This window comes from Chlorella variabilis (genome assembly GCF_000147415.1).
Source record: "Chlorella variabilis unplaced genomic scaffold CHLNCscaffold_17, whole genome shotgun sequence".
NCBI classification, from domain to species: Eukaryota; Viridiplantae; Chlorophyta; class Trebouxiophyceae; order Chlorellales; family Chlorellaceae; genus Chlorella; species Chlorella variabilis.
The window spans coordinates 345,270-364,831 of NW_005435071.1; the positions used below are offsets into that span (position 1 = coordinate 345,270).

A 19,562-nucleotide genomic window follows, 5' to 3' on the forward strand; every position below is an offset into this window, starting at 1 on the left:
GCCGCCGCCACCCGCCGAGCCGCTGCGGCTGCGCCGCCTCGCCTGCCGACACATGTGGCCCCTGACCCTGCCTGAACACCCCAACACACTCCCCCTGACACCTGCCCACCGCCGCCACCACCACCGCCGCCTCCGCCGCTGCCACCAGAACCACTGTCACCACTTTCATCACCCTCCCCCCCACCACCCCACCCACCTGTATGTGGGCGCCCAGGGTGATTGTGGAGTTGCCCGCAGCCAGCGCATCCCACAGCTGGTCCTCGGTGTAGACCCAGGAGGCCGGGTTGGGGGGCGCGGGCGGGGAGGGCGGCGGCGGCCGCGGCGGCGCGGGCGGCGAGGGCGGCGGCGAGGTGTAGAGGGGGTAGGAGGGCCACTGCAGGGGGGTGGATGGGGGCCAGGGAAGGAAGGCCGGTGAGCGTGTGGGCGGCGGCCGCAGGCTGGGCAGATCTGATCCATGGACGGTCGGGGAAGGGCTTGGAGGGGGCGAAGCAGCAGCAGAGCAGAAGCAGTAGCAGCAGGAGCAGCAGCAGCAGCAGGAGCAGCAGCAGCCGCAGGAGCAGCAGGAGCCTCACGGCACCGCGCAGGCCGGCATGCCCCCACTGCACGCATGCGGGGCCTGCGGGCCTCACCGATGTGGCGGAGTAGGGGGCCACCACGGACTCGGGGTACACCTCTGCAGGGAAGAAAGAAAGATAAGAAAGAAAACAAAGAAAGGCAGGCAGGCAGGGGAGGTGGGCGGGCGGCGGTGGGGCGAACCGCGGCGGGCAGCGCGGTGGTGCGTGCGGCGGGGAGGCGAGCGGGCACGCCCTGGCCCCGGGCTCACGTGCGGAGGTGGGGTACGGGTTGAAGTACGCGGGCGTCGCCACCCAGCTCTCCATGTAGATGTCGTTGCCAAACACATCCGCCTTGTTGCCCTGCGGCAGCAGGGGCGCAGGTGCGCGCGTTGTGCGTCCGTGTGTGGAGGTGCGGCACCGGCATGCGGCACGCGGCGCGCGCGGCGAGCAGAGCAGCAGCGCGCAGGGGCGGCACGGGGGCGGCGCGGCCGGACGCAGAGAGGCGGAACCCGGGCAGGGCCGCCTCGCCGCCGTCCCCAAGCGCAACACCCCGGAGCTGGGTGCCCGCTCCCCTCCCCTCCCTCTCCACCCCAGCCGCACATTGAAGGTGCACCCATTAAAGTAGATGCCGGTGGAGGACTGGCCCACCGCCACCGCGCCACCGCTGGGCGCCGCGTTGCTCTGGAACTCCACCGCCGTGAAGCCGGCGTTGGAGGTGAGGTAGGCGGCGCCGCCCGCGCCGTACTCTGCAGTGGTTTAGGGGGGGGGGGGGGGCTGGGCAACGCATCATTGGATGTGTCCACGAGTGTGTGCATGGGGCGTGCGGGGATGTGTGTATGTGGGTGGGGCCTCCTATGCTGATGTTTCGGCATGTTTCGGCATGTGTGCTGCGCTCGCGGTTCCCATGCAGGGCCCGATGCACGGCCAGGGCAGCGCGCACTCACGCGCCGAGTTGCCCTGGAACAGGATCTTGTTGAAGAGGCCGATGGCGCCGTCCTGCGGGAAGCGCGGCCCGGCGCGGCGCAGCTCAGCGCGATTCGCATGGCACGATCAGCACGGCATGGCACGGCATGCCCAGCGCAGCACGCCGCAGCACAGCACGCCGCAGCACAGCACGCCGCAGCGCAGCTCGACAAGCACTGCTGGCCGCGCTATGGACGTTTGTTCTATATTTTGGGTGCGGCGCGCTATGGCCGCACCTGCAGCGCCACCGCTCCCGCGCCGTTGATGGCTGAGTTGGACACAAACTGGCAGTTTTCAAACTCCGCCTGCAGGCGGGCAGGCGGGAAGAAAGGACAGCGAGGGGGTGGGGGAGGGAGGGAGGACAGCGGGCAGGGAAGAAAGGACAAGGGCAGGAGGGAAAGGACGAGGGCACGGCCGCGGCGGCAAGCAGGCTCTCCACCCCAGCCCCGCCGTCCCTGGCGTGCTGCCTGTCCTGCCATCCCCACCACCATCTGCCTGCCCGCGTGCCCACCAACCATGCTACCTCCACCACCGCCACCGCTGCCGCCACCACCACAACCGCTGCCGCCACCACCACAACCGCTGCCGCCACCACCACCACCGCCACCACCACACACCACCACCGCCACCACAGCCCACCTGGATGCGGCCCTGGTTCCAGAAGGCGCCGCCCAGGCCCTGCGCGGCGCCCCCCGTGAACCGAATGTTCTCCAGGGTGACGAAGAAGGAGGGCATGAAGACGGCGTTGTCGACGTGCAGGATGCGGCCTGCAGGGGGAGGGTGGGCGTGCATGTGCATGTTTGTTTGTGTGTGTGTGTGTGAGCGTGAATGCGTGTGTGTGTGAGCGCGAGTGCGCGCGTGTGTGCGCGCGCGTGTATGTGGTGCCCCGCAGCCCCGCAGCCCCGGCCCGCCACCGCCCGCCCGACATCGCCCGGCAGGCAGGCGGCCGCCGCCCCTCACCCAGCGCCTTGCCGTCCAGCAGGCATCGCCCGCCAAAGATGTCGTCGTTGCAGTTTCCGGTGATGGTGACCGAGGCCTTGACGGCGGGCAGCACAGACTGCAGCGGTGCAGCAAGAGGGCAGCGAACAGGGCGGCCTTGATGGCGGGCAGCAGCACAGACTGCGGGACGCAAGAGGGTACGCGTCCGGGCGGCCGGTGGCGAGGGCTGCTAGCGCTCGCCAAGGGCGGGCGGCGAGGCGGCGAGGCAGCGGCGGCATCAACGTCACCCCCGCCGCCAAGGCACCGGCGCCACAGCCGAGGCGCCAGCGCCGGGGAGCCGCACCTGCAGGCCCTTGTATGCCCCCGTCAGCCCGATGTGTGCGTCCAGTCGGATGAAGCGCTCCTTGTTCATGATCGCCTCGGCCAGCTCCTTCTCGGTGGTGACGCTCACGGCTGCGGGCACAGCTCGCACAGCAGGGGCAGCGTGGGAGCGGCGGTTGGCAGGTGTGGAAAGGGGGCAGGGTGGAGGGGCCAGGCCGGCGGCGGGAGGGGAGGGCTGCGCAGGCCGGCGGCGGGAGCGCGCGGCGCAAGGCAGGCACGCGGGTGATGCAGAGCCCCGGGCAGCGGCAGCAGTCCTGGCGGCGGCGGCGGCGCACTGTAGGCCTGCTTGAGCTTGCGGCTGCGCCGCGGCTGCTCCTGGCTGGCGGCCACCGCCCGGCCGGCCGGCGCCTCCTGGTCCCGCCGGTGTACAGCCTCCATCCACTCGCTCACAACACGCTCGTCGGCGCCCATCCCTTGCCGCCGCTGCGCCTCGCCAGCCTCGTCGGCTGTGGGGTGGCCCAGCTGGCGCGTGGCCGCCGCCGCCGCCGCCGCCGCCGGCCGCTCCTGCGCCTGCCGCCGCTCCTCCTCACCCTCCCACACCTGGTGCAGCTGCGAGGGGTCTGCGCCCTCTGCAGGCTCTGCCAGCAGGGAGAGGCGGCGCAGCTCGCCGCCGCGCGCTGCAGGCAGGGGGAGGGCATTGCGGCGCGCGGGGCAAAGGGCAGAGGCGGGCAGCCGTCACAACGATGTGGCGCCCTGCCGCCGACTCGCCCTCCCACAGACCACACACACGCACACACAGAACATCGTCACCACCACCATACCATCGCTCGCACACACCCGCCGCCTATCACCACCACCACCGCTGCAGCACCCACCACCACCGCCAGACCACCACCGCCACTGCCAGCACTCACCAGACAGCTCCCCGGCCTCTGGTAGAGGCTCCAGGTAGGCAGCGCTGTGCTCGCCGTCAGTCAGAAGCAGGTCTGCGCCCGCGCCCGGCCCGCCGCCGCCGCCGGCCAGGCGGTTGCCGCCCAGGCGGCAGCGCGAGGCGGTCAGGCGGGAGCCGCCGGACAGGCTGACGCCGCCGCCCTCGGCCGCAGCATTGCCGTACAGGGCGGTGCGGCGCAGGCGCAGCGTGCCGCTGTGGGAAAAGACGCCGCCGCCAGCTTGCTGCAGGGGGCGGGGGCGAGCGGCGTGCCTAATGATTGCCCGCACAGGGCCCCGGGCGCAGCTTCCACAGGCAAAAACGATTCAGCGCCTGGGCTCCCGACCGCCGCGCCGAGGCGAGCCGAAGCACCGCCCTCCGCCACCCGGCCAGCCATGCGAGCTACCAGCTTGGCTCCCCCCCGCTTCCCTCTGCCTCTGCCAATAAGCTAAAGAAAGAAAGAAGCGGGGGCCCACCTGCGCCGTGTTGCCCACCACCTCGCAGCCTGTCAGGGTGAGGGTTGCGTGGGAATCCACACGCGCCGCGCCGCCGCTGTCGGCCGCGTTCCCCGTCAGCCGAACGCCCACCAGCTCGACCATGGAATGGTTGGAGGCGGTGAGGGCGCCCGCCAGGCTGCCCTCCCCCACGCCGCCCATCAGCTCGAGGCAGGCCAGCTCGACGAGCGCCGCGGGGCCGCTGACGTGCAGCAGCGGCAGCGGGCGGGCGGCGTCGCCGCCGCCGGCCAGCACGCAGCAGCGGCTGCCGCCGGCGGCGGCCGCGCAGTTGCCCTGCAGGCGGACGGGCGTGGTGATGGCCAGCGGGGCGCTGAGCTGGATGTCGGCCGTCAGCTGCACCACGCGCCGGTCGCGCCAGCCCAGGTCGCCGCCCGCCAGCGCCGCCCGCAGCTCCCGCTCGCTGGCCACGACGATGGCCTGGTCTGCGGGCGCCGGCCGGAACTCCAGGTCCGCCGCTGGTTGTTGCAATCCTGTGGGCACCGTGTGCAGCGCGGGGCAGGCTGTCAGGGCGGGTGCAAGCGGGAGGGGGAAGCAGTTGAGTGGCAGCGGGGTGGGGCGGGCCCCACAGCGGCCCACCGCACCTGCCACTAGCGCCGTGAACAGCAGCAGCTGCGCTGCCAGCGCTGGACGCAGCAGCATCACTGCAGCCGCACGCGGCGAGCCACCGCCCAACACTTGAAGCAGCCTAGTGCAGCGGGGCGGTCCTAGCACTGCATTTCAACACTCTATACATGCAGATGCACTGATCAATGGGCCTGGGGAGGCCTGGCAACAGGAGGAGTTGCACAGGTGGCAGCCATGGCTAGCCACTCAAACAAGAAGGCCCTGTGCAGCTCGATTGAATGCCCACCGATGCGGGAAGCGGCGCCGGCAACGGATCTGCTCAAAGCGCAGCCATCGCCCTCCAAGCCAGGCCGGCGGCAGCAGGTGCCGACAGGCGGGAGGCATGCAAGGCGAAGCAATGGCCCCTCGTCTGCCTCTGCACCTACTCTTACAGATCAAGAATCATCCCTTCTGGTTTTGGGGCGCACGGAAGCGCTGTGCTAGAGACAGCACGCGGCCCTTGGGCGGCGGCGCTGTTGTCGCCGCCACCGGGCTGCTGCCAGCCGCCGCCCCCAAGCCCGCTGCTCCCGGCGGCGACGAATCTGGCAGGAAGCCGTCCAAGCTGTCTGCGCCTCCCTCGCCGCCCCCCGCAGCCAGCTGCTGCTGCCGTGCTAGAAAGCTCTTGGTGGGAGTGTCGCTGCTGCCTGCTGCGGCCACCGAGTGTCGGGCGGGCCGCTGGAGCAGCAGCAGCTGTGCTGGCGGGTGCTTGGCCACATCTTCCGAGTCCACTCCGGGCCGGTAGCGGGCGCTGCGCACGCTGCTAAATGCGCTCCTGCACAGGTAGGGCGCCCCAGCTGCAGCAGTGCCCGGGGGCGGCAGCCCCTGCCGCCCTGGCCCCTGCTTGCCGCCGCCGGCTGCCTGCCGCAGCTGCGCCAGCCGGCGCAGCGGGTCCCCGGGCGCTGCCGCTGCCTCGGATGCCGCGTGCGGCAGCGCGCCGCTGGCGGGCGCCGCAGCCGGCAGCACTGCGCGCAGCGAGGGCAGGCTGCTCTCCGCCGCTACAAGCGGCCGCTTGGTGAGCGGCAGCTGCGGCGAGGCGTGCTGCAAGACTGAGGGCGAGGCATGCAGGGCGCCGCTCGCACTCGTCACCCGCCGCTGCAGCAGCAGCTGCTGCGCCTGCTGCACCTGCCGCGCTCGCTGTAGCGCGCCCCCCGGCAGCCCGGCCCTGCCGCCGCCCGGCGCGCCGCCGCCCGCCGCCGCCGCCGCCGCCGCCAGCGCGGCGCTGGCGTGCTGCACCCGCTCCCTGAGGGCCGCCCCGGCCAGCGCGGGCGGGCTGCGTATGCCAACGCAGAAGTACGGGTGCTGCAGGGCCTGCACCGCGCTGGGGCGGCGCTTGGGGTCCCACTGGCACATCGCCGTCATGAGCTCCACCGCCTCTGGGCTGGCCGTGGCCACCAGCTTCGCCAGCGGCTGCGCGGCCTGCTGCGGGAAGCGAAAGCTCATCTGCGATAGGCAGGCGGCGGCGTTGGGTGGCGGCAGCATGGCGTTTGCAGGAGGTGGGGGATGGAGGCTCGGGCAGCGCTGAGTGGCAGCAGGCGGTGCAAGGAAGGCAGTGGGAAGCCCAGGGCGGGCAGCAGACTGTATGGTAAAGGCAGCTTGAAAGCAAGCCACCAGCAAGCAACCCGTTCGCTTGGGACGGCAGTCACCTGCTGCGCCAGCTGCAGTCCTTCTGGCCAGGTGGCGGCGCTGGGGGTGCCCATCACGCAGCAGATCTTGTGCAGCTCATCGGGCTGCGGTACCGGCAGGCAGGCACAACAAGCAGGCGCACACCGTGCTCAGGCCGGGCTCCCGGCATCCAGCAGGCGCCACGGCATGCAGCAGATCCAGGGCAGGGTGCAAGCCGCCGCTCACGGCGCCACGGCAAGCAGCAAGCCGCCTGCTCGCGGGCTGCAGGCGGGCCAGCCAGGGCCCAGCCAGGGCCCAGCCAGGCCCCAGCCAGGGCACAGCCAGGGCCAGCCAGGGCCCCATGTGTCCACCCGCCTCGCGCCCACCTCTGAGCTGCCCGGAAAGAGGGGACGCAGGGTGTAGAGCTCCGCCATGATGGCCCCCACGGCAAACATGTCGATGGGGGCTCCGTAGTGCGGGGAGCGCAGCAGGACCTCGGGGGCGCGGTACCAGCGGGTGGACACATAGTCTGCAGGCACAGGCGCATGGGCCCGGGGATGGGAGGGCACATGCTGGTTTATGTCCGGTTTTGGTTGGTTGGTTGCTCGGTGGGAGATGGTGGCATGTGAGTCAGGGGGAGAGGGCACAGCTTCTGCTTCCACACAGTGCAGCACCCAACTGGCTACTGCGGGTATGGGGGCTGCGTTACGGCATGTAACGGCGACGCCGGCCGGCACCCGGCAGCGGCGCTCCGCGCCGCTGCCTGGCCCCCCCACCTGTGTAGGGCGGGCGCGAGCGGATCTCTCTGGCCAGCCCAAAGTCTGCTATCTTCACTGTGTCGCGGTGCACCAGCAGGTTCTCCGGCTTCATGTCCCTGCGCCAGCGGGCACAGCGCAGCACAGCGTGGCGCAGCATGCCTGTGAGACCAAGCTGTGGTCCCTTGCTCAGGCGATGCAGACGTGCGCAGCATGGTGCCTGGCACAGCACAGCATGGGCACTGCATGCAAAGCTGGCAGCGGCAGCGGTGCTACGTGCCGCGTGGCGAGCCCAACCGGCCAACCGGCCCCCGCCTCCCCATCCCTATGCTCCACACACACTCCACCCGCAGCCCCCCACCTGTGGAAGTAGCCCTGCTTGTGCATGAAGGCCAGGCCCTGCAGGATCTGGTACGTCCAGTTGCGCACCCGGCTCTCGGCAAAGTACTTGTCGCGGTCCTTCACCATCTGGTACAGGTTGCAGTCCTGCGGTACAGCGGTACAACAGTGGAGCAGCAGTAGATACCCACGGCACGAGAACAGCAACATGGGGATATGCGACTCGTGTGTGTGGATGTGGCCGCCCCATCCCCATGCCGCAGCAGGCTGTCCAGCACGGCTTCACGGGTCAGGGCGCCTCCTGCTCTCCCCGCGGCCGCGCAATGCAGCCTAGCGCACGCAGCCCTCCCCTGCCCACCATGTACTCGAAAACGAAGAACAGCTCGTCGTTCTCGCGGATCACCTCCTTCAGCTGCACGATGCAGGGGTGGTGCAGCTTGCGCAGGCTGCGCACCTGCAGGCGTGGCAGCAGGGGCAGAGGCGGCGGAGCCCTTTAAGGCGGCACCCGGGCACGCATGCGCCCATTGGACTGTGGTGTGCGTGTGCCGCCGCCGGCCTCCTGCATGTAGCACCAGCCGAACGAAACGAGGCCTGCAATGCACCCCACTGCTGGCGCCATTCCCCAGCATGGGCCCCACACCACGCGCCTCGCGCAGTGCCAGGCACTCGTCCCACGTGTAGTATTTGCGCTTCATCTTCTTGATGGCCACCACCTCCCCCGTCTGCTTGTTCTTCGCCTTGAACACGCTGCCGTAGGTGCCGTCGCCCAGCTGCTTGGTGACCTTGTAGCGCTGCATTGCGGCCGGCGCGGTGCGCGGTGGGTGGTGCGCGGAAGTGCGGCGGGCAGGGCAGGGCCCGCGCTGCCGCCCAGCGGCGGGCCTCGGCCGGCTGGCAGGGGCCGTTTGTGTCGTCCACGACACACGGGGGAGCGCCTGGGTTGCAGAGGGGGTGCCGAAGAGCTGGGGGCGCTGCGGTCAAAGATGGCTCGCGGGGCAGAGGTGCCGGAGGCCTAGCGCGAATCCTGGAAGCACTATATAACCCCAGACAGAGTCTTTAAGCAAGCACGGAATGAGGGAGGATGAGCTGGCGTTGTCCCGCCGCCATTGGAAGTGGCAAAGCTAGGGACCCACCGCCGCCGGCTGCTCAACACTCTAGGTTTGGGCCTGTGGCGGGCAGGCCTGTGGGTCTTGCCGAGGCACTGTAGCGACCTGCTAGCGCTCACTTTAACTGTGCCGGCTGCCAGCAGGTGGGCCGTGCGGCTGGACGATCAGTGCAGATTACTATGGCGCCGTGGGAGCCCGTCCAGTTGCTGCTTCTGCCATGCGACCTCACCCACCACTGGACGCTGGCTAGCGTCCGGCTTTCGCCCCGCTGCAGCAACCCTGATTGCTCTACATGTGTTATTAGCACGTGAGGCCCAGCCCTGACCATCCTGCCGCCCCCTGCAGCCATGGCCCAATTGGACGCAGAGCCCAAGGCCCCTGTTCAGGCCCAAGGTGGGAAAGGATTGAAGCTGTCGTGTGACTGGTGTGTCAGGCAGCTGCTGCCGTGCTGCAGAGTCTGCTTGCCCATGTGCCCACACCTCTTGCTGCTGCTCGGGCTCCCTTGGCCCTCGCAGGCAGCGAGGGCGAGGCCCCTGCCGCCCTCACCCCGGCCGACGAGTCGGAGGCGGAGAGCGATCCGCCACCTGGGCTTGAGGACAGCGATGAGGCAGTCAGCGACGGGGAAGTCGGCCGCGCCGCCGGGCCGCATCAAGAAAGCTTGGCTTTGCGCATGTTCCATGCTGCGGCGCCGGCACCTGCACCCGACTCCTCTGCTGAGCTGTCCGGGATCACGGCGGAGATGGCGCGCCGCATGGTGGCGGGCGCCCCCGCGGCCGCCAACAAAGTCGCCGCCCCGCAGCCGAATCGCAGCCGGCCAGGCAAGCCGGCGGCAGGGCTGGGCGGCAGCAAGCGTGAGCGCAGCAGCCGCGTGCCCGCCGCCGCTAGCGGCCGCAGCTCGGCCAGCAGCAGCCACGATGTGGAGGGTATGCCTGACCTCTTAGTCACAGACGACGAGGAATGTGGGTGCTGGGGATCGCGCAGCGGTGGTGCTGTGGGTGAGGGGAGGCGGGACCCTCGCGTGCCTGCACGGCCGCAGCAGGATGCAGGGAGGGGTCGAGTGAAAGCCGCACCTGTGTGCCCGTCCCCACGCGTGCCTGCTGCAGGCCAGCCGTCGGCCGCGCCTGCAGACCCGCCCTTGCCGCCGCTGCCTCCCGCCAGCGACGGCGGCTCTGCCAGCGAGGACGACGACGATGCGCCGCCGCCGCTCTTGGGTGAAGGTGAATCCGACAGCGACGAGCCCATGAGCCCCACCGCTCCTGCGCTCCCGCCCGCCTCGGCTCGCGGTGCGGCTGCCCCAGCCCCGGCGCCAGCGCCCGCCAGCCGGCCTGCCTCTGCCCCCCGCGCCAGCCCAGCAGCGCAGCCAGCCGCACCCGCCGCCGCGGCGCCGCTGGCCAACGGCACAAAGCATGCAGAGGAGGAGGGGGAGGAGGACAGCGACGCGCCGCCAGACCTGGTGGACAGAAGCGGTGAGCAGCCGGGTGGCCTGCTGCTGCTCAGTCGGGCCTTGCCGTTGCAGCCGGTGTGCCAGCAAGCGGCTGCTGCCTGCCAACGGCACTCGCATGCGCTGCGCTGCGCTGCGCTGGCTCAGCCCGGCCAGCCGCTGCAGCCGACCGCCCGTGCTGCTGGCCTCACGCTCTGCTGCCTGCCCTTGGGCCGCACGCTGCAAGGCTCTGCAGACAATGAGAGCGATGGCTCGGGGGATGAGTCGGAAGGAACGCCGCTGTCAGAAGGGGAAAGCAAGGGCGACGGGACAGACGAGCCGGCCGCGCCGCTGCAGCCTAGGAGCCCGCCGGCGGCGGCCGCGTCCATGCCTGCCCGCCCGCTTGCCGCCTCCCCCTCCCCGGTGGCTCTCGCTGCCGCACCCTACGGGGCACAGTCGGAGGAGGAGGATGGGGAGGAGCCGCCGCCGCTGGCCGGCACCGATTCGGAGTCTGGCTCGGAAGGGGAGGGCGGCGATGTGGATACGCGGGGAGGCCGCGCTGCAGCAGCACCAAAGCGTGAGCCGCCGGCTGGGCTTGGCCACCTGCTTGGGAGCCGCCGGCTGAGGGCTGTTTGCTGCGCTGCCTCTCCATGGGAGAGCGCCTGCTTGCCGGGCTGCCTGCTCACACTGGTGGCCCCGGGCCGTGCCTGGCCCATGCCCCCCCGCCCCACCCACCCACCCACCCATTTGCCCGCCTGCAGCGGCCAAGCCTGCGGAAAAGCGGCCCCAGAGCGCCAACCAGGAGACTGCATTGCAGGCCGAGGCGCGGCGGAAGGCCGAGGAGGAGGCCAAGAAGCGGGAGGAGGAGAAGGAGGCGAAGCGGCAGGAGCAGGTGCAGTGTGTGGGTGTGCTGTGTGTGTGGGTGGGCCGTCTCCACGTCATAGCCCTCCCACCTGTTCTCATGTTGATGTGCCCCCTGGCCTTCTCTCCCCCTGCCGCACTTGCCGTGCAGCTGCGGAGGCAAGCAGCGGCAGAGGAGAGGAGGCGTGAGCAGGCGTTGAAAGAACTATTAGAAGGCAAGCCCCTGTCCCGTGCCGCCTGCTGGACCTGCTGCCGCCGGCGCCACTGCTGCAGCTGTCTGTGCTCGCGGCGGCTGCCTGGACAGGACTGCTGCGGCACGGCGTCACTGCTGCTGCCTGCGCCGGGCGCTGCCGCTCATGGCCGGAGCAAGATGGCTTGCTGTTGGGCAGCACTGCAGCCGGCTGGCTGACGTGCCCGCTAGCCCTTTGTCGCACCGCCCCTGCCTTGTTGATGGCTGGCTGTTGTCCTGCCTGACTGCAGAGGAGGCGCGGGAGAAGGAGAAGAAGGCCAGGGAGGCCGAGAAGCGGAAAGCAAAGAAGGAAAAGCAGAAGGCCAAAAAGAAAGCAGCTGCTGCTGCTGCTGAGCCAGGTGTGGTGCAAGTCGTGAGCGCGTGCGGCCCTGCACCAGGCTGGCAGCATGCGGATGCCGCTGCCGGCGGGCTGACCTCTCTGCCGCGCTTGCCGGCTGCTGCGCAGGCGATGATGGCGCCGGGCCCTCCTCGGCCCCCGCTGCAAACGCGGAGGCGACTTCACCCTCGGCAGCAGCAGCAGAAACGGCGGGCCCAGCCTCGCAGCCAGCCTCCCTTGACGAAGAAGCGGGGCCCTCAACAGACGGCCGTGCCTCTCCTTATGCTATACTGGAAGAAGCCTCTGCGGAATCGGCTGCCGGAGACGCAGGGCCGACCAAGCTCTCCAAGAAGCAGCAGAAGAAGCTGAAGCAGCAGCAGGCAGCCGAGGCCGCGGCCGCGGCGGCTGTGGCCTTGGTGCCGCGCACACAGCCCGGCGTCGGCAACAGCAGCAGCAGTGCCAGCAGCAGCGCGACTGCCTCGCAATCCACCAGCGCAACTGCTTCTCAATCCACCAGCGCAACTGCTTCTCAATCCACCAGCGCGACCGCCTCGCGATCCACCAGCGCAGCTGCCTCGCGAGCCGTCAGCCCGCTGGGACCCGAAATGCTGTCGCCGCCGGCCCCGGCTGCCGCTGCGGCGGCCCCCGCTGCGGCCGCGCCGCCCGCCCGCGCACCCTTGCCCACCGCTGCCGGCCCGCTTCCCGCTGGCGGCTCTGGTGCCTCCTCTTCTTCCGCTGCGGAAGCCCCCACCCCCGTCACTGTGCAGCGCCAGCAGGCTCAGAAGATGAATATCAGCGGTACCATGGCAGCCAAGCAGGTACCGCCACCTCACCTCACCTTCTGCCCCTGACTGCCCGTGCTCCCTCCCTGCCCTGCGTCCCTCCCGCCCGCCCTGGCTGCCACTCCCCGCCTGGCTTGCCCTTTTCTAATCCATGCGTGCTGCCGTGCTGCCCGTGCGTGTGTACCCGCCGCCTCCTCGCTCCTCGGGCCTGCAGGTGCTGAGCATCATCGACGCGGCAGAGGCTGCCAACGACCTCAGCCAGCTGCAGCAGGCGGTGCAGCAGGGCGTGCAGTGGGCGCTGGTCCGCGACAACCCAAACGCTACCGAGGGCGACAGAAAGCAGGTGCAGGGGGCGGGCTGCGCAGCCTGCTGGCGGGCGGCGCAGGGTGCAGGGCGGCGTGCTGAGGGTGCGGCGCAGGGTGGCCGGCCTGCCCGGCACGGCTCCATGCCTGTGTGCATGGCTGGGGATGGGAGGCGGTGTGTGGGGGTGGGATGAGGATCTGCAGGAGCTGAGCCTGTGCCGCTCGCCGCTGTGGGCCACCCGCGCTTTGCTCCCGCGCCTGCAGGTCAGCCAGCGATTGAAACAGACCAAGCACCTTTTGCGGGAAATGATGTCTCGGATGAAAGGCGGCGGCGCCGGCGGCTCGGCCAGCGGCGGCGCCCCCTCCACCCCCGCCAGCGCCGCCCCCAGCGCCGCAAGCCGCGCCGCGCCGGCGGCCGCCCCCGCGCTGCTGCCGGGCATGCCGCTGCCGCCCGGCGCGGCCGCTGCCGCCGCGGCCGCCGCCGGGCGCGGGCGCGGGCGCGGCGCGTACAACCCCTTGGCAGCCGGCGGCGCGGCCGCACCCCGTCCGGCGTACAACCCCTTGACTGCCAACGGGCAGGCCCTGGCCCCGCAGAGCTTCATCCAAGGTTATGCACCCCCCAGGCCGCCAGCTGGCGCGGCAGCCGCCGCGCGCGGGCCCGGCAACCTGCCTGCCATGCCGGTGCCTGGCCGGGGGCGGGGCGGGGCGCCCGGGCGTGGCGGCTACCGCCCGCCCGGCATGGCGTACCAGCCGCCGCCGGGCTTTGGGACCCGGGTGCCCGCCCCTCCGCAGTACGGCACCCCCCAGTACAGCGTGTGGCTGCAGCAGCAGCAGCAGGCGGCCGCGGCGGCGCAGCGCGCGGCGCAGGCGCGTGGCGGCGCGCCGCTGCCCCCCGGCGGCGCCGCCTCGTCCGTCAAGTGGGAAGCCCCCGCCATGCCCCAGGGCTTTGAGCGGGTGAGTGCTTTGCCAGCCGGCTGCCCGTACGGCTCCCGGCCTGGCCGTGCTCCCGTCCGCTCGTTGCACCCCACCCCCCACCTTCATCCGGATGCACACACCTGCGCCCTCCCCGCCACCCTCATTTCTTACGTTTTTTTTTTTTCTTCCTTTCCTTGCTTTCATTTTCTTTCCTTTCTGCAGAGTGAGTCGCAGGCGGGCATGAGCGCCAGCGCCAGCGCCTCCTCCCTCGAGGAGCCTGATGAGGATGAGTGCATCGTGTGCATGGCGGCAGAGAAGAGCGCGGGTGGGTGTTGCCGCCGCCGCTGCTGCTGCTGCTGCTGCAGGCTGGTGCTCATGGCTGATGCTTGTTGGGCTGAGGCCCTGCTCTGCTGATGCGCCGGCACTCCTCGCTGCTCCTGCTGCTTGCTGTGCCCGCTTGTCGCGGGGCCGCCGCTGTGGTGGTGGCGTGGAGGGGTGCTGACGTGGCGGCTACCTGCCGGCCACGCCCTCTGTGCTTGCAGTCTGCCTGCCGTGCGGCCACCGCAACATGTGCAGCGCCTGTGCCAAGGAGTTTGTTGAGAAGAGGTGGGCAGGGGCTGCCGCTCACAGGAGTTTCCGCTGCACACGTGTTGCCGCTGCACACGCGCCCGTGATGCACGCATGGCTGCATCTGCCCTGTCGCATGCCGGCACGCCCTTGCGCCGCACCCCGTGGGCTGGGGCGCCAGCTGGCCTGCTGGAGGCCTTGCACCGCTCGCGTGCTCGCTCCAGCTCCCTGAGCCGGCCAACTGCCCGCCCACCCCCGCCCTCCCGCCCACCCTGCCGCAGCCACACGGAGTGCCCCGTGTGTCGTGTCGTGCTGGAGGGCATCTTCTTGATAGACCAAGGCAAAACCATCCCTGTTCCCAAGGGCTGACACCGCCAGCATCGGCTCCTTGGAGGCCATGGGGCGCGATGGCGTCTCCAACCGCCGCCCTCGCCTGGCTCTCCCCTCAGCTCCTGCTCCGCCCCTCCCGCCCTGTTGCAGCTGCACCCCCTGCCCTCTGTCCATACCTTGACTGCCTTTCATTTCTGTCTTTAACCAGTCGGTGTCAACCAACTCTTCACATGCTAACAGTAGTGAAAGCAGAAGAGGGGGGCTGCCTGGCAGAGCATGAGGCCCTCGACGGGCGCTGCATCATTTTGTGCGCAGCGGGGACTGGCCCCCGCGGTTCAGCTTATTGTACGACAGCAACAGGGGGATCAGGACATCTGTGATCAGTCTGAGAGAGGCTCCTGCACCCGTAAGCCAGGCTGATTAGCGGCAACCCACAGCCAGGGGGCATGCCACGCTGTGGCGGCGGCACACCGTGACGGGATGGAAAGCAGCCCCAGCTGGCTCAATTCCGCTCTTCTGCGGCTATCAGGCGCAGCGCATTGAGCCTCGATCGTCACGTGCGCCAGCTGATCCCCAGCAGGCCAGCCCGGCCCAGCTTTTTCAAACTCTTCCAAACGTTCTTGGCTCGCCATCGGCCCGCGGCACGCCCCGATTCGCCATGGATGAGCAGAGCGAGCTGCGCCTCGAGCTGAAGCGCGACTTCACCGAGTTCCTCGATCAGGATTTTGGCAGGGAAACTGGGCAGGGGCGCTATGTGCAAAAGGTGGACGACCTCCTCAAACAGTACCCGCAGACCAAGCGCGTGCGGCTGCCGGTGGACCTGCAGGGTGAGCGGTGGCAGGGGACAGCAGAGGACAGCAGGTGGCGGCGCATGGGCGTCAAGGCGACGGCTGCCCCTGGGAGGCCCCAGCGCCTCTCCCTGCGCGCCTGCACCGCCCAGGCGTCGAATCAATGCGCGCCGTCCCGCTGCCGCAGACCTTTCCGACTACAATGCCGAGCTGCACCGCCGGGTGCTGGACGCCCCTGCCACCTGCATGCCGCCGTTTGAGGAGGCCCTCGAGGACTTCATCCGCAACCGCTCGCCCAAGGTGCCCGCCAATATCACAGCATGGGAGCTGGGAGCAGGCAGCAGAGGCAGGCTGCTGCGGGGGCCGGCGCGCAGCGGGCGCAGCGCTCGCGGGAGACGCCCGGCGCAGCGCGAGCGCGCCGACACACTCATGCTTACTGGTCCTCGCCGCCGGCTGACTCGGCGCGGCTGCCTGTGGCGTGTTCCTCCCCTTCCTTCCTTCCCTGCTGCCGCAGCTGCTGGAGGAGGCGCAGCGCGTGCACGTGTCCTTCTGCGGAGAGTTTGGCCGCAACACCACCAACCCTCGCGACCTGGGCTCCGGGGTGCGGCGGCGGCTCGGCGGCCGTGGGCCTGCTTGTTACACGAGCGGCAGCGGGGCCGGGCTGTGATGGGGCCGGCGGCGGGGTCGCAGGAAGCATGCAGCTGCATGGCAGCTGCAGGCCTGGCCTGCCGCATGCCGCCATACCCACATAGCTCCTTCCCCTCAACGCTCCCTGCGCCCCCTGAACCGCCCGTCCACCTCCAACCCCTGCCCGCTGCCCCCCCACACGCACACGCCGCGCTGCAGTTCCTGTCCAAGCTGGTCAACCTGCAGGGCATCGTGACCAAGTCCAGCCTGGTGCGCCCCAAGCTGGTGAAGAGCGTGCACCACTGCCCCGCCACCGGCCAGTTCCAGAGCCGAGAGTACCGGGATGTTACCTCCAACACAGGCGCCCCCACCTCCACAGCCTACCCCACCAAGTGAGCTTGGCGGCAGCGCAGCCCCCGGGCCCACCCTAGCCAGCCAGGCAGCCGGCCGCGCCCTGGCTGCGCGTCCGCTTCCCGCTCCTGCCCCCCACACACGGCTCACCTCGCCCACTCACCTCCCTGCTGCCCTACACGCCGCCAGCCCACACCTCTTTGGCACCAGCCGCTCACGGCACACATCTCAGCGCCCCACACCTCCAGCACCCTGCCATGCTCGCCCCCCAGCACCTGCCACCCCGCCGCCCTGCCATGCTCACCGGCCTGCCGCCTGCCACCCCGCCTGCCTGCCTCATCGTCGCAGGGATGAGAACGGCAACCTGTTGACCACACAGTTTGGCATGTCCACCTACGTCAACAACCAGACCGTCACCCTGCAGGAGCTGCCGGAGACGGCGCCCCCCGGCCAGCTGCCGCGCTCCGGTGAGCGGGCGCCTGACGCCCAGCGCTGCGCGCGCTGCCTGCCCGCCTGCCGCGCACGCTGCCACGCCTGCCTGCCTACATCCGCACCCTCACATGCCCCTGGGAGCCCCCCCCCCCACGCTCCCGTTCCCTCTTCTCTCCATGCCTGCGCACGCCCTCACCGCCCCCCTCCTCAAGACACGACCTCACCTGCACGCCCCCCCATCACACGCCCTCACCTGCCACCCTTCCCGCCCTTCTCCACCCCCCCCAACCACACACCCTCACCTCCCCCCTGCAGTGGAGGTGGTACTGGAGGACGACTTGTGCGACGCCTGCAAGCCGGGGGACCGCGTGTCCATCGCCGGCATCTACAAGCCCGTGCCGCCGCGCGCCAACGGCTCCGTCAGCGGTGGGCTGGGTGGGATTGAGTAGCGGGGAGATCAGTCTAGTGTTTCTGTTACGCCCTCCCCTGCTGGCCGCGCTGCCGCCTGTCAGTCAGGGTGTAGGGGTTGCCACCCCACGCCCCTGAGAGGCCAGCCCTCCCACCTGCCACCTCGCCAGCCCGCCTGCTGGCCAGCCCTGGCCGTGCCTGGCCGGCGGCCGCCGGCAGCAACGCCTCATCCCCTCCTGCCCTTGCGTCTGCCTCCCTGCCTACACCCTCTGCGCGCCACCTGCCCACACACCAGACCCCCACCACCCCCTGCAGGCGTCTTCCGTGCCGTGGTGGTGGCCAACGGCGTGCGCAAGCTGTCGCGCGATGCCCAGGGCCCCTCCTTCACTGAGGAAGACTACGACAACATCACGGTGAGGGAGGGAGGGGCGGTGCTGGTGTGTGTGTGTGTGTGCGTGTGTGCCTGCCGGGTATGGTTGGTGTGTGCATGCGCGCTGGTTGGCGGTGGTTGCTGGTGCACATGGGTGGCATGTGGTGGCGGCTGACCCCCGAGGGTAGCTGGCGTGTGCGCCCAGCAGCCGGCAGCGGGCGGGGCCCGGCCCGGCCCGCCTTGTGCCCTGGCCGCGCCCTTGGTGCCACCGTGCGCCGCACCAACCTCCCTTTACTGCCCCACCCTCTTACGCCGCCCTCGCGCCACCCCCTTACACCCGCGTGCAGGAGCTGGCTGGGGAGGAGGATGTGATGGCGCAGCTGGGCGCCAGCCTGGCGCCCTCCATCCACGGCCACGACATCATCAAGCGGGCGCTGGTGCTGCTGCTGGCGGGCGGGCGCGAGCGCACGCTGGCCAATGGCACCCACCTTCGCGGAGACATCAACTGCCTCATGGTGGGCTGGGCTGGTGTTGGGTGTGTGTGTGGGGGGGGATGGTGGGCCGGGCCGGGCGCCGGGCCTGGCCGGGCGCAAGGCGCGGGCTCCTGTGCCTGAACCAGCCAGTAGGCGATGCGGGGCCGGGAGGGGCTCTTGCACCCAGCCCCAGCCTGCCTGCGCAGCCAGCCACGCCGGCGTCCTCGCCCTCCCGCTCTCGCATGCACCGGCCCTCCCACCCTGCAACCCCTGCCAACCACCCCACCGCCGCTCACCGCCCTCGGCCTGCAGGTGGGCGACCCCGGCGTGGCCAAGTCCCAGCTGCTGCGCGCCGTCATGAACATCGCCCCGCTCAGCGTCTCCACCACAGGGCGCGGCTCCTCGGGCGTCGGCCTCACCGCCGCCGTCACCACCGACGCAGAGACGGGTGCGGCGTGGCAGCTTCCCCCGCCACCTCTCCCGCTGCCCTGCTGCCACCCCGCTGCCCGGAGTGCCAGCCTGGCCCGCTGTGCTGCCCGCCCCGCTGCGCCCCGTGCCACGAAGCTGGTGCTGTGGCACAGCCCTCCCGCTGCCCCAGCTTCATGCCTGGGCCTGGCGCCGACAGCCTCCTTGCTGTCTCCTCCTTGTCAGCCCCCGGCTCCTCCCTGCTGCCCCTCCCTCTGACAGCCTCCTTGCTGTCTCCTCCTGCCCCCACCCACCTCCCTCCACACACTGGTGCTGTTGCCCTCCTCGCCCGCAGGCGAGCGGCGGCTGGAGGCCGGCGCCATGGTGCTGGCTGACCGCGGCGTGGTGTGCATTGACGAGTTCGACAAGATGAACGATGCAGACAGGGTGGGCGGCGGGGCGGGCGGTGGCAGACAGGGTGGGCAGCGAGGCGGGTGGCGGCAGGGCGGCGTATCCGGTGTGCGCGTGTGTGGGCTGGGGATGTGCATGGCTGGGGATGGGTGGTGTGGGTCGGTGGGTGGTGGTGTGTTTGCGTGGTGTGGGTGTGCGTGGGTGGCGGTGGTGGCGAGGGCGCCCGCCCCTTTCCGGCCGCCTTCCTCAGCCGCAGCTCAGCTCCATCCAGCCGGCCCCCCGCTCCCCTCCCCTCCCCTCCCCGCCAACCACACCAACCACAGGTGGCGATCCATGAGGTTATGGAGCAGCAGACGGTGACGATCGCCAAGGCGGGGATCATGTGCTCACTGAATGCCCGCTGCTCCGTGGTGGCGGCGGCCAACCCCATCTACGGCTCCTACGACCGCACCATCTCCATCACCCGCAACATCGGCCTGCCCGACTCCCTCCTCTCCCGCTTCGACCTGCTGTTTGTGGTGCTGGACAACAATGATGCGGCGAGGGACAGGGAGGTGCGTGGTTGGCGCGTGGTGGCGGGTGCCGTGGTGGCGGCGGTGTGGCGTGCCGGCGTGGGCAGGACGAGCGCTTTGTAGGGCGGTGGTGGTACTGTGGCAGGCATGGGGCCTGCTGGTCTGGCTCCCCAGCCTCCTCCCTCCTGCCCACCGGCACCAGGGTGAAAGGTTTCCTGGCACCACCCGCCTGCCTGCCTCCCACCCTCCTCCCCGCAGATTGCGGAGCATGTGCTGGGGCAGCACCGCTACCGCGCCCCCGGGGACGACGGCAAGAACGCCGGCGACGATCGCTACATCGAGAAGTGAGGCGGGGGGCGGGGGGGGGGGGGGGGGGGGGGGGCCAAACCCCCCCCCGCCCCCCTTGCCCCCGGCGGTGGC

General features: G+C 70.7%; 4 protein-coding genes across 4 annotated transcripts in view; 2 read left to right on the top strand and 2 right to left on the bottom strand.

The window, feature by feature from the left end:
• The window catches only part of CHLNCDRAFT_53713 (hypothetical protein), a gene marked incomplete at both ends in the record, with an annotated part of 9,324 nt that extends 4,465 nt beyond the window's left edge, over positions 1-4,859 (bottom strand). Inside the window, 13 exons of the mRNA XM_005845588.1 lie at positions 193-373; positions 630-673; positions 824-914; positions 1,155-1,300; positions 1,499-1,550; positions 1,754-1,822; positions 2,157-2,284; positions 2,478-2,574; positions 2,800-2,909; positions 3,113-3,454; positions 3,692-3,950; positions 4,182-4,720; positions 4,802-4,859. Coding sequence (XP_005845650.1) covers positions 193-373; positions 630-673; positions 824-914; positions 1,155-1,300; positions 1,499-1,550; positions 1,754-1,822; positions 2,157-2,284; positions 2,478-2,574; positions 2,800-2,909; positions 3,113-3,454; positions 3,692-3,950; positions 4,182-4,720; positions 4,802-4,859 — 2,116 coding nt within the window. The remainder of the gene's footprint in view (positions 1-192; positions 374-629; positions 674-823; positions 915-1,154; positions 1,301-1,498; positions 1,551-1,753; positions 1,823-2,156; positions 2,285-2,477; positions 2,575-2,799; positions 2,910-3,112; positions 3,455-3,691; positions 3,951-4,181; positions 4,721-4,801) is intronic.
• A 1,221-nt stretch (positions 4,860-6,080) lies between these two features.
• Positions 6,081-8,316, bottom strand: CHLNCDRAFT_25716 (hypothetical protein; the record flags this gene model as incomplete). Its single annotated transcript, XM_005845589.1, has 7 exons — positions 6,081-6,263; positions 6,467-6,550; positions 6,812-6,954; positions 7,202-7,299; positions 7,542-7,666; positions 7,878-7,973; positions 8,158-8,316. Coding segments are annotated over 7 exons (888 nt in total), but the record flags the coding sequence as incomplete, so codon positions are not given.
• Positions 8,317-8,969: 653 nt separating this feature from the next.
• CHLNCDRAFT_136682 (hypothetical protein) lies at positions 8,970-14,404 on the top strand (the record flags this gene model as incomplete). Its single annotated transcript, XM_005845478.1, has 14 exons — positions 8,970-9,015; positions 9,138-9,581; positions 9,726-9,839; positions 9,978-10,088; positions 10,299-10,619; positions 10,804-10,934; positions 11,055-11,088; positions 11,384-11,491; positions 11,599-12,287; positions 12,466-12,594; positions 12,818-13,507; positions 13,691-13,793; positions 14,011-14,074; positions 14,317-14,404. The coding sequence occupies 14 exons, from the start codon at positions 8,970-8,972 to the stop codon at positions 14,402-14,404; spliced, it is 3,072 nt and encodes a 1,023-aa protein (XP_005845540.1).
• Positions 14,405-15,023: 619 nt separating this feature from the next.
• The window catches only part of CHLNCDRAFT_25737 (hypothetical protein), a gene marked incomplete at both ends in the record, with an annotated part of 5,688 nt that continues 1,149 nt past the window's right edge, over positions 15,024-19,562 (top strand). The window contains 12 exons of the mRNA XM_005845479.1: positions 15,024-15,192; positions 15,341-15,453; positions 15,668-15,754; positions 16,000-16,172; positions 16,480-16,598; positions 16,879-16,989; positions 17,287-17,384; positions 17,689-17,856; positions 18,127-18,262; positions 18,575-18,666; positions 18,954-19,184; positions 19,401-19,486. Of these exons, the coding sequence (XP_005845541.1) occupies positions 15,024-15,192; positions 15,341-15,453; positions 15,668-15,754; positions 16,000-16,172; positions 16,480-16,598; positions 16,879-16,989; positions 17,287-17,384; positions 17,689-17,856; positions 18,127-18,262; positions 18,575-18,666; positions 18,954-19,184; positions 19,401-19,486 (1,583 nt within the window). The remainder of the gene's footprint in view (positions 15,193-15,340; positions 15,454-15,667; positions 15,755-15,999; positions 16,173-16,479; positions 16,599-16,878; positions 16,990-17,286; positions 17,385-17,688; positions 17,857-18,126; positions 18,263-18,574; positions 18,667-18,953; positions 19,185-19,400; positions 19,487-19,562) is intronic.